The sequence below is a fragment of the Mobula hypostoma genome, chromosome 1 (assembly GCF_963921235.1).
Source record: "Mobula hypostoma chromosome 1, sMobHyp1.1, whole genome shotgun sequence".
Taxonomy (NCBI): domain Eukaryota; kingdom Metazoa; phylum Chordata; class Chondrichthyes; order Myliobatiformes; family Myliobatidae; genus Mobula; species Mobula hypostoma.
Window position 1 is genome coordinate 243293826 of NC_086097.1, and position 12940 is coordinate 243306765.

Consider the following 12940-nt stretch of genomic DNA (forward strand, 5'->3'; position numbering starts at 1 on the left):
AAATGTTCCATTAGAAAATCAGTTAGTCTGACAAATAAGGTTATCCACAATCCTGACGAAGGGTCTCGGCCTGAAACGTCGACTGTACCTCTTCCTAGAGATGCTGCCTGGCCTGCTGCGTTCACCAGCAACTTTGATGTGTGTTGTTATCCACAATTCTTTATAGTTTGACTTATGAAAAGTCAATGAATTTGAAGTTGCCACATCTTTCTGCAAAGATTAATGCTTTTTGCTTTGATGTGAGACAATATGTGAGACAATATTGATTAATTTAATGAACTTTATTACAATTTTTTGCAAAATACCAAGTTACAGGTGAACAGAAGATATCAAATTCTCAATTTTATGTTAATAGCAGAATCGTTTTGAATTGTTCATGTGTGTGGCTTTTGTCAACAGAGCCTTAATTAAATCCTGTATGCAGTATACAAACAGTATATTTTTGCATCAGTTTATAGTTTGTCACTGAGAGTAATGAAGCATCCATATCAAACTATCATAATCTATTGCTTTTCATGCTGCACCAGTCCAGTCTTACCAACTTTTTTTAGTCGAAGCCTGCGCAACAGCTTTTTGTACACATTGTGAGCTCTGGCCTTTTTCAGGGCACGAATTAGTGCCCTAACGGTGTCCATGCTGGGATTTTCCATTTTCCATTGCTTCAGCTGAACAAACATCTGATTTCGGACTGGCCTTCTCCTCTGCAGCCACTGTAAGCGCTGCACACTCACCGCCTTTCCAGGCAAACTCTCCATCAGTGTTCTCAGCTGCTTCGAAGTCAGCTTCTGCTGAGCGATAAATTTCAAGATGGCTTCATCGCACAGTGCAATATCTGAGGTAAACCAGAACAGGTGTGGAAGGTTATATTTTCAATTAATCACTTTCAAGTTCTTAATTGTTTGCACAGTTTGGCTTCTTTTACACATTGGTTGTTTCTCAGTTTTGGTACCTTTGAACAAAGTGTACAACTCTGAACTTTTTCTTTTTCATTGTTTTCATCTTATTTCAATGCACAGGTCACAATACATCTGTAATGAGGCTATAACTAGAGGTCAAGGCTTGAGACCATGAGATATAGGAGCAGAGTTAGGCCACTTCGCCCATCGAGTCTGCTCCACCATTTTCTCTCAGCCCCAATCTCCTTCCTTCTCCCCCTTACATTACTGGGATCCAGCTACCAGACATGGAGACAACCTACAACTCTCAGTGCCTATGGTGTGCTTGTAACATCATTAAAGAACCGTCCCATCCCAGACACAGTCTGTTCAATCTCCTGCCAGCTGGTAGAAGGCACAGAAACATCTTATGTTCTTCCTGTGAATGCATGGGTTTCCTCTGGGTGATCTGGTTTCCCCCCACAGTCCAAAGACTTACTGGGTAGAAGGTTAACTGGTCACTGTAAACTGTCCTCTGATTAGGTTAGTGTTAAATAAGTGGGTTGCTAGGCAATGTGGCTCTTTGGGCTGAAAGAGCCTGTTTTGCACTGCATCTCAAAATAAATAAACTAATTTGGCCTGATGCCCATGTTATCCATTCAGCCATGTTATCATACGGAAACCCTTTCATTCCTGGAATCATTCTTGTGAATCTTCTCTGAACACTCTCCAATGCCAATATATCCTTTCTAAAACAAGGAGCCCAGAACTGCTCACAATACTCCAGGTGTGCTCTCACGAGTATCTTATAGAGCGGGGGTCCCCAACCTTTTTTGCACCACGGACCGGTTTAATATTGACAATATTCTTGCGGACCGGCCGACTGGGGTGGGTGTTCAAGTAGGGTTAAACTCACCTCAACATGTCTTTTACAGTTAGGGTTGCCAACTTTCTCACTCCCAAATAAGGGACAAAAGTAGCAGTCAAATCCCGGGACACTTTACCCCAGGGAAGACTACCATGACCATGAAGCCTTGCGCGGGCACCTGCGTGCGCATGCGTGACGTGCGCATGAGCGTATGTGCCAATTTTCTTTTATCCCCCCCACAAATCGGTTTTGCCTTCATCTTCCCGACTATACTGTACATACATTATTTCTACTTTATATACGCTGTGTATTTATCATATCATTCCTGCTTTTACTATATGTTAGTGTTATTTATTTTCGGTTTTATGTGTTATTTGGTATGATTTGTTAGGTTATTTTTTGGGGTCTGGGAACGCTCAAAAATTTTTCCTATATAAATTAATGGTAATTGCTTCTTCGCTTTACGCCATTTCAGCATGAAAGGTTTCATAGAAACGCTCTACCTTAGCGGGGGAAATATGGGACAAGGGTAGTCCCGTATGGGACAAACCAATTTAGCCCAATATACGGGATATCCTGGCAAATACGGGACAGTTGGCAACCCTATGTTCAAGTTCAACAGTGCGTGACAGTGAATGAGGAAAGGTGCAGCTGACTCATATCGTTTCCTCGCGGCCTGGTAGCATATGCTTTGCGTGCCAGTACCAGTCCGTGGCCCGGTGGTTGGGGATCGCTGTTATAGAGCCTCAACATCACATCCCTGTTCATACATTCTATACCTCTAGAAATGAATGCCAACATTGCATTCGCCTTCTTCACAACGACTCAACCTGGAGGTTAACCTTTAGGGTATCTTGCACAAGGACTCCTAAGTCCCTTTGCATCTCTGCTTTTTGAATTCTCTCCCCATCTAAATAATAGTCTGCCAATTTGTTTCTTCCACCAAACTGCATGACCATACACTTTCCAACATTGTATTTCATTTGCCACTTCCTCAACCTATCTAAGTCTCTCTGCAGACTCTCTGTTTCCTCAACACTAACTGGTCCTCCACTTATCTTTGTATTATCGGCAAATTTAGCCACAAATCCATTAATACTGTAGTCCAAATCGTTGACATATATCATAAAAAGCAGCAGTCCCAAGACCAACCCCTGTGGAAATCTATTGGTAACCGGCAACCAGCCAGAATAGGATCCCTTTATTCCCACTCTCTGTTTTCTGCCGACCAGCCACTGCTTCACCCATGCTAGTAACTTCCCTGTAATTCCATGGGCTCTTATCTTGCTAAGCAGCCTCATGTGCAGCATCTTGTCAATGGCCTTCTGCAAATCCAAGTACACCACATCTACTACATCTCCTTTGTCTACCCTGCTTGTAATCTCCTCAAAGAATTGCAGTAGGTTAGTCAGGCAGGATTTTCCTTTTAGGAAACCATGCTGGCTTTGGCCTATTTTGTCATATGTCCCCAGGTACTCCATAATCTCATCCCTAACAATGGATTCCAACAACTTCCCAACCACCGATGTCAGGCTAACAGGTCTATAATTTCCTTTCTGCTGCCTCCCACCCTTCTTAAATAGTGGAGTAACATTTGCAATTTTCTATTCATCCAGTACCATGCCAGAATCTGTCGATTCTTGAAAGATCATTAATGCCTCTACAATCTCTCCAGCTACTTCATTCAGAACCCGAGGGTGCATTCCATCAGGTCCAGGAGATTTATCCACCCTCAAACCATTAAGCTTCCTGAGCACCCTTTCAGTCGTAATTTTCACTGCACATACTCCACTTCCCTAACACTCTTGAATGTCTGGTATACAGCAGACGTCTTCCACTGTGAAGACTGATGCAAAATATGTATTCAATTCCTTTGCCATCTCTGTATCTCTCATTACAATATCTCCAGCGTCATTTTGTATTGGTCCTATGTCTACCCTTGACTCTCTTTTACCCTTTATATACTTTAAAAAGCTTTTAGTATCTTTGATATTAGTCACCAGCTTCCTTTCATAATTCATCTTTTCCTCCTAATCAGCTTCCTAGTTTCCTTCTGCAAGTTTTTAAAAGCTTCCCAATCTTCCCACTAGCTCTGACTTCCTGGTATGCCCTCTCTGTTGCTTTTACTTTGGCTCTGACTTCACTTGTCAGCCATGGTAGTGACCTTCTTCCCTTTGAAAATTTCTCCTTATTTGGAATATAGTACATTACAACCCGATATTACACTCACAGTTGCCATTTCAGCTTGATGTGTTGTCCAATATTTGATGTCTCATTTTCCATAGCAACGCAAGCTGTAAACATTCCCCAACTCTCCCACCCCCGGTGGGTGTATCAATAGAAAAACCTGACCCTGATGTTTACAGTTAATTAATCCACAGCTGGATCCTCACTGCAGACATGTTACATCTCTCTAACAGAATGAATTCTAATACCGAGGCAGACGGGAATGGGCAATAGGTCGACAGCGGATGTTGTTTCATTGAATCTTCTCGCAGCTTTGGAAACCTGAACAACACTAATACTTACTGTATAAGCAGGTTGTTGTTCATTGTCAACAGCTCAGTGTTTGACAAAATCATTCCTACAGTTCCGTTCAAAAAGGTCTAAAACCTGGACCTCCTCACCTCCCTCTGCAACTGGCTCCTTGACTTCCTCACTGGAAAACCGCAGTCTGTGCAGATTGGTAATGACATATCACCTCTGCCGACAATCAACACTAGCACATCTCAAGGATGTGAGCTTAGCCCACTGCTCTGCTCCCTCTACTCCTATGACTGTGTGGCTAAGCACAGCTCGAAATCCATCCAAATTTGATGACAACACAACTATTGGCAGAATTTCAGATGGTGACGAGAAGGCATTCAGGAGCAAGTTAGAAACATAAAAAAAAATAGAAAACCTACAGCACAATACAGGCCGTTCGGACCGCAAAGTTGTGCCAAACATGTACGTACTTTAGAAATTACCTAGGGTTACCCATAGCCCTCTCTTTTTCTAAGCTCCATGTACCCATCCAAAAGTCTCTTAAAAGACCCTATCATGTCCGTCTCCACCGCCGTTGCCAGCAGCCCATTCCATGCACTCAGCACTCTTTGCGTAAAAAAACTTACCCTTGACATCTCCTCTGTACCTGCTCCCAAGCACCTTAAACCTGTGTCCCCTTGTGGCAGCCATTTCAGCCCTGGGAAAACGCCTCTGACTATCCACATGATCAATGCCTCTCATCATCTTATACACCTCTATCAGGTCACTTCTCATCCTCCGTCGCTCCAAGGAGAAAGGGCTGAGTTCACTCAACCTGTTTTCATAGGGCATGCTCCCCAATCCAGGCAACAAGTTAGATCTGCTGGTTGAGTGGTTTTCACAGTAATAACCTTGCACTCACATTAGTAAGACCCAGAGCTGATTGTGGACTTCAGAAAGGATAAGATGGGAGTGCATACCAGTCCTCATCAAGGGATCAGAATTGGAAAGGGCGAGCAATTTCAAGTTTCTGGGTGTGAACATCCCTCAGGATCTATCCTGGGGCCAACATATCAACACAGTTATAAAGAAGACAGAACAGTGGCTATATTTCATTAGAAGTCTGAGGACATTTGGTATGTCGGGTAAGACACTCGCAAATTTCTACAGACGTACCGTGGAGAGCATTCTAACTGGCTGCATTATCGTCCGGTACGTGGGGGGCAGAGGACACTAATCAGGATTGAAATAAGCTGCAGAAAGTTGTGAATTCAGTCAGCTCCATCATGGGCACTAACTCCCCCAGCATCCAGAAAGTTTTCAAGGAGTGATGCCTTGAAAAAGTGGCATCTGTCTTTGAGGATCCCCACCAACCAGGACATGCCCTCTTCCCATTGCTTCTATCAGGGGGGATGTATAGGAGCCTGAAGACACACAATCAATGAGTTAACAACAACTTCTTCCCCTCTGTCATCCAATTTCTCAATGGATATTCAACCCAGGCACACTACCTTTTTACATTTTTTTTTCGCTTTTTGCACTACATATTTAAGTTAACTTTTTAATATATATAAATACACTTACTGTAATTTACATTTTTATTATAATAAATTGCACTGTACTGTTGCATAATAGCAAATTTCATGACATATGCCAGTGATATTAATCCTGATTTGAACATAAATTATAATATTCAGTTTTGTGATGATCTTTATTTTTTTAGCTTGTAGCCCAGTGGGCAAAATGATGTAACTGGCTAAGATAAGGATATTAAGGGGACAGGGAGTAAATAATAAAGATGTAAAGATTATAGATTAGCCTTAGTTGTCACAAGTAGTTCAAAACATTGAAGTGTACAGTGAAATGCATCATTTGTGTCGACGACCAACACAGACTGCAAGTGGCGCCATATATATCCAGCGCCAGTATAGCGTGCCCACAGATTAATAAACGTAACCTGTTAGTCTTCGGAATCTCCGAGGAAACTGGAGCACCTGGAGGAAACCCACGCAGCAAAACCTCCTTACAGTGAGAATTGAGCTCAGCTCGCTGGCGCTGTAAACTGTTATGTTAAACTTCTACGCTACCAGCTGTCACAAGATTGCTGCTATGGAAAGCATGTGAAGCAAAAAGGAGATATCTAGGCTGTCGCCTCATTTTAACCTCCTCTTCTTCCTGTCTTCCTGGAACTTTTCACTTCCCTCTTTGAGAGGTGCAGGAACCTAAAGACACATACACAACATTTCAGGAACAGCTTCTTCCCTTCTGTCATTGTTTTGTTAAATGAAACCATGAACGCCTCCACACTATTTTTCCTTTTCTTGTTGCACCACTAATTTATTTTTTATAGAGACTTCTCATTGTAATTTATGGTTTTGCTATGATGTGTTGCAATATACTGCTGCCAAAAAACAGCAAATTTCATAAAATTTGCTGGGGGTAGTAAACCTGATTGCAATTCTGTTTACAACTTCCTCCACTCAGCTGCGCTTCCTCCACCAACTTCCCCTCATCCCATTTCACAACACATTTTCTTCCTCCTTCTCCCCCTCCACCCCCCCACCGCCAAGACTCATCAGGATGTTGTCAGGATTTTATTGCCTTCCGTAGATACGAATGATCTGCTGAGTTCCCATAGCGCGTCACGTATATTCCCCAAGGTTTCCAGTATCTGTAGAATCCCTTGTGCTTAATACTTGATCTCCAAACCTCTTTACCAGGGCCACTAGCATATAGCAAAGGAAGATCAGGTAGTCTGTAGAAAAGCTAATTGAATGGAGGCCAAAGCTTCAATCAGCATCCTGCAAATATGTTCCAGAGCTTCATTTGCTCCTGTGAGTGCGACTCGGAGGAGTGTAACCTACTCTGGGAAGGTCAAGGCACTGCTCATCCCAGCAACTGAGTGACACAGCCCAAAGTCAGCCCCCACCAGACAATGGTTGTAGTCTCTTGTATATCTCTTTCACTTGAAAGTTGATATTTTGTGGTTACAAGTCCTGTACAATGGCATTCTTGTGCGAGTCTTTTGTATTAGAAATAACCAAGGAATCAACCACTGAACTAAACAAAACCCTATTTTGGCTCTCTTTGCATCATGAAATGACACAATGTGATTGATGGAATGCAGCATAGGGAAGTACATGGAGCTTAGAAGAATGTGGGGGTGGGGAATCTCATTGAAACCTATCGAATATTGAAGGACTGGACGTGAAGAGAATATTCCTTGTATTGGAGGAGTCTAAGATAAGAGGAGAGTCTCAGAATACAAGGACATCCCTTTAGAACAGTGATGATAAAAAATTTCTTTAGCCAGAGGATGGTAAATCTGTGGAATTAATTGCCACAGATAGATGTGGAGGCCAAGTCATCGAGTATATTTAAAGTGGAGGTTGATAGGTTCTTAATTAGTAGGGTTGCCAAAGGCTACAGGGAGAAGGCAGGAGAATGGTAACAGGAACATCGAGGAGCAGATAGGGAGACAGATTTTGGAAAGGACTGATAATAATAGGGTTGTTGTGGTGGGAGATTTTAATTTCCCAAATATTGATTGGCATTTCCCAAGAGTGAGGGGTTTAGATGGGGTAGAGTTTGTTAGGTGTGTTCAGGAAGGTTCCCTGACACAATATGTAGATAAGCCTACATGAGGAGAGGCTGTACTTGATCTGGTACTGGGAACCGAACCTGGTCGGGTGCCAGGTCTCTCGGTGGGAGAGCATTTTGGAGACAGTGATCACAATTCTGTCTCCTTTACCATAGCGTTGGAGACGGATGGGAGCAGACAAGTTAGGGAAATGTTTAATTGGAGTAAGGGGAAATATGAGGCTATCAGACAGGAACTTGGAAACATAAATTGGAAACAGATGTTCTCAGGGAAACGTATGGAAGAAATGTGGCAAATGATCCGGGGATATTTGCGTGGTGTTCTGCATAGGCATGTTCCAATGAGACAGGGAAAGGACGGTAGGGTACAGGAACCGTGGTGTACAAAGGCTGCTGCATATCTAGTCAAGAAGAAAAGAAAAGCTTATGAAAGGTTCAAAAAACTAGGTAATGATAGAGATCTAGAAGATTATAAGGCTAGCAGGAAGGAACTTAAGAATGAAATTAGAAGAGCCAGAAAGGGCCATGAGAAGGCCTTGGCAGACAGGATTAAGGAAAACACCAAGGCATTCTACAAGTAAGTGAAGAGCAAGAGGATAAGATGTGAGAGAATAGGACCAATCAAGTGTGACAGTGGAAAAGTGTGTATGGAACTGAAGAAAATAGCAGAGTTACTTAATGAATACTTTACTTCAGTATTCACTATGGAAGAGGATCTTGGCAATTGTAGGGATGACTTGCAGTGGACTGAAAAGCTTGATAATGTAGTTATTAAGGAAGAAGATGTGCTGGAGTTTTTTGGAAAGCATCAAGTTGGATAAGTCACCAGGACTGGTCAGGATGTACCCCAGGCTACTATGGGAAGCAAGGGAGGAGATTGCTGAGCCTCTGGTGATGATCTTTGCATTATCAATGAGGACGGGAGAGGTTCCAGAAGATTGAAAGTTTGCGGATGTTGTTCCCTTATTCAAGAAAGGGAGTAGGGATAGCCCAGGAAATTATGGACCAGTGAATCTTACTTCAGTGGTTGGTAAGTTGATGGAGAAGATCCTGAGAGGCAGGATTTATGAACATTTGGAGAGGCATAATATGATTAGGAATAGTCAGCATAGCTTTGTCAAAGGCAAGTCATGACTTATGACCCAGATTGAATTTTTTGAAAATGTGATTAAACACATTGATGAAGGTAGAGCAACAGATGTAGTGTATATGGATTTCAGCAAGGCATTTGATAAGGTATCCCATGAAAGGCTTATTGAAAAGGTAAGGAGGCATGGGATCTAAGGGGACATTGCTTTGTGGATCCAGAACTGGCTTGCCCACAGAAGGCAAAGAGTGTTTGTAGACGGGTCATATTCTACATGGAGTGGTGTGCCTCAGGGATCTGTTCTGGGACCCCTACTCTTTGTGATTTTTATAAATGACCTGGATGAGGAAGTGGAGGGATGGGTTTGTAAGTTTGCTGACAACACAAAGGTTGGGGGTGTTGTGGATAGTGTGGAGGATTGTCAGAGGTTACAACTGGACATTGATAGGATGCAAAACTGGGCTGAGAAGTGGCAGATGGAGTTCAACCCAGATAAGTGTGAGGTGGTTCATTTTGGTAGGTCAAATATGATGGCAGAATATAGTATTAATGGTAAGACTCTTGGCAGTGTGGAGGATCAGAGGGATCTTGGGTCTGAGTCCATAGGACACTTAAAGCTGCTACGCAGGTTGACTCTGTGGTTAAGAAGGCATACAGTGCATTGGCCTTCATCAATCGTGGGATTAAGTTTAAGAGCCGAGCGGTAATTTTCCTATATAGCTTATGTACCCCATTGATCGTGTGGAGAGTCAGAGGCTTTTTCCTAGCACTGAAGTGGCTAGCGCGAGAGGGCATAGTTTTAAGGTGCTTGGAAGTAGGTACAGAGGCGATGTCATGGGTACGGTTTTATGCAGAGAGTGGTGAGTGCGTGGAATGGGCTGCCGGCGGCGGGGTGGAGGCGGATACGATTGGATCGTTTAAGAAACTCCTGGATGGATACATGGAGCTTAGAAAAACAGAGCGCTATGGGTAAGCCTAGGTAGTTCTAAAGTCAGGATGTGTTCGGCACAGCTTTGTGGGCTGAAGGGCCTGTATAGTGCTGTAGGTTTTCTATGTTTCTAATGGGGTTGAGAGAGATAATAAATCAACTATGATGGAGCAGACTCAATGTGCTGATTTCTGCTCCTATGTCTTATAGTCTCATGGTCTTAGTATTCATTCGAAGGGAATTAGCAAGAGAAGAACTGCTTTTTAGCGAGTTAGGAGCCCATGCATAGATGGATCATTATCAAAGGGTCATTTTTCTGCCCATGATCAGAGCAGGCTCCAGACCTTTGAACTTCCTTATTCTCCTTCACATATCATATCCCTCCACTTCCCACAAAAGCTCTGGCCTTGGTATGTTTGGATTTTCAGAAGGCCTTTGACAAGGTGCCACATATGAGGCAGGTAGTGTTGAGGAAGCAGGTAGGCTACAGAAGGACTTCTACAGATGAGGAGAATGGACAAGAAAGTGGCATATGAAGTACAATGTTGGAAAATGCATGGTCATTAACTTTGGTAGAAGAAGTAAATATGAAGAAATAGAAGAAATTTGAGATGTAAAGGCACTTGAGAGTCCTCGTGCAGAGCACCGTAAAGTTTAACTTGTAGGTTGAGTTGGTGGTGAGGGAGGCAAATGCAAAGTTCACATTCATTTCAAGAGGTGTAGAATATAAGAACAGGGATGTGAAGCTGAGGCTTTATAAGGAATTCAGCAATGTGAGCAGTTTTGGGCTCCTTATCTAAGTAAGTATGTGCTGAGATTGGAGAGGGTTCAGAGGAATTTCACAAGGATGATTCTGGGAATGAAAGGTTATCATAGAGGAACTTTTGATGGCTTTGGGCCTGTACTCGCTGGAATTTAGCAGGATGGGGGGTGGATCTCATTGAAACCTTTCAAATGTTGAAAAGCCTGGACAGAGTAGATGTGGAAAGGATGTTTCCCATGGTAGGGGAGTCTTGGACAAGAGGGCACTGCTTCAGGATAGAGGGACTAAATGCAGAGAAATTTTTTTTAGCCAGAGGGTGATGAACTTGTGGAATTTATTACCATAAGCAGCTATGTATACTAAGTCTTTGGGTGTATTTAAGACAGAGCTTGATAGGTTCTTGATGGGACATGACATCAAAGGTTACAGAGAGAAGGCCAGGGAAGGAGGAGCGGAGTAATGATAGTGCTAAACTATTAAAGTTGCTGGTGAATGCAGCAGGCGAGGCAGCATCTCTAGGAAGAGGTACAGTTGACATTTCAGGCCGAGACCCTTCGTCAGGACTAACTGAAGGAAGAGCTAGTAAGAGATTTGAAAGTGGGAGGGGGAGGGGGAGATCCGAAATGTTAGGAGAAGACAGGAGGGGGAGGGATGGAGCCAAGAGCTGGACAGGTGATTGGCAAAGGGGATATGAGAGGATCATGGGACCGGAGGCCCAGGGAGAAGCGGGGGGAGGAAACCCAGAGGATGGGCAAGGGGTATAGTCAGAGGGACAGAGGGAGAAAAAAGAGAGTGAGAGAAAGAATGTGTGTATATAAATAAATAACAGATGGGGTACGAGGGGGAGGTGGCGCATTAGCGGAAGTTAGAGAAGTCAATGTTCATGCCATCAGGTTGGAGGCTACCCAGATGGAATATAAGGTGCTGTTCCTCCAACCTGAGTGTGGCTTCATCTTTATAGCAGAGGAGGCCGTGGATAGACATGTCAGAATGAGAATGGGATGTGGAATTAAAATGTGTGGCCACTGGGAGATCCTGCTTTCTCTGGCGGACAGAGCGTAGGTGTTCAGCAAAGCAGTCTCCCAGTCTGCGTCGGGACTCGCCAATACATAGAAGGCCACATCGGGAGCACCGGACGCAGTATATCACCCCAGCCGACTCAGAGGTGAAGTGTCGCCTCACCTGGAAGGACAGTCTAGGGCCCTGAATGGTGGTGAGGGAGGAAGTGTAAGGGCATGTGTAGCACTTGTTCCGCTTACAAGGATAAGTACCAGGAGGGAGATCAGTGGGAAGGGATGGGGGAGGACGAATGGACAAAGGAGTCGTGTAGGGAGCGATCCCTGCGGAAAGCGGGGGGGGGCAGGGAAATATGTGCTTAGTGGTGGGATCCCGCTGGAAGTGGCGGAAGTTACGGAGAATAATATGTTAGGCCCGGAGGCTGGTGGGGTGGTAGGTGAGGACCAGGGGAACCCTATTCCTAGTGGGGCGGCGGGAGGATGGAGTGAGAGCAGATGTGCGTGAAATGGGGGAGATGCATTTGAGAGCAGAGTTGATAGTGGAGGAAGGGAAGCCCCTGCAATTCCTTTGCTTGAATCTATGGGAACAGCTCTATTCCCATCTTTAATATCTTTATTTTTCCCTTTTAGGGGTCTCTTGAACCCTGACCTGGAGTTACACGTTGACTTTGGTTCTTTGTAGAAATGGGACCTGCTCTTGGGGTTCCATAACTGGCTGTTGTTTACCACGCCAAAAGTTCAGCTTTGGATCTCAGGGCTCTGGAGACAAGTGGATTGAGTATCGGTGTCATGGCAGGAGAACTGCGTGTCATCGGGAAAGTCGTTACATCTACAGCTGTGTGCCTGGAAACTCGTGATCTTTGAGATCTTCAGGCACAGTGCTCGAAAAAAGTGACATAATGGACTTGTAACATTGTAGACCAGTGAGTTGTTTGTTATATCTCCCCAGCCCCTGGGAAAATGGAGACACCTCCTTCTCCCTTATTAGGGAGAGAGAGAGCCTGTAGTATGTTGAATGCCGGGTGAAACGCAAAGTCTTTGGCGTAACTGCAAGTCTGTGACTTTGCTATTGCTTTGCTCACGCTTGAGTGCTTGGTGGAAGGTACTGATGCTTTTTTTTGCTGGTGGGGTGAGGGGAGATCATTGCTTCCTGCCGCTTACACGTGGGAGGGGACTTTGGGGTTCTAACACTTAACAGTTGTTCATTCTTTGGGGCACTCCTCTGTTTCCGTGGATGGTTGTGAAGAAAAAGCATTTCAGGATGTATATTGTATACATTTCTCTAACATTAAATTGGACCTTTGAATCTTTGAATGGGGCTGTGGAGAGGAAAAAAA

At 43.9% G+C, this 12940-nt stretch overlaps 1 protein-coding gene across 2 annotated transcripts in view; it reads right to left on the bottom strand.

The window, feature by feature from the left end:
• Positions 1–321: 321 nt before the first annotated feature.
• The window catches only part of LOC134343564 (tumor necrosis factor receptor superfamily member 11B-like), a 64924-nt gene continuing 52305 nt past the window's right edge, over positions 322–12940 (bottom strand). The window contains exons 1-2 of one of the 2 annotated variants that reach the window (XR_010017273.1): positions 4273–4482; positions 694–832 (exon numbers count right to left, since the gene is read on the bottom strand). Coding sequence is in view for 1 of the 2 variants with exons in the window: in XM_063042313.1 (XP_062898383.1) it covers positions 504–832 (329 nt within the window). In the remaining variant the exon portion in view is untranslated. Of the gene's footprint in view, positions 833–4272; positions 4483–12940 lie in introns of those variants that run through there. The other variant, XM_063042313.1, reaches the window with a different exon arrangement.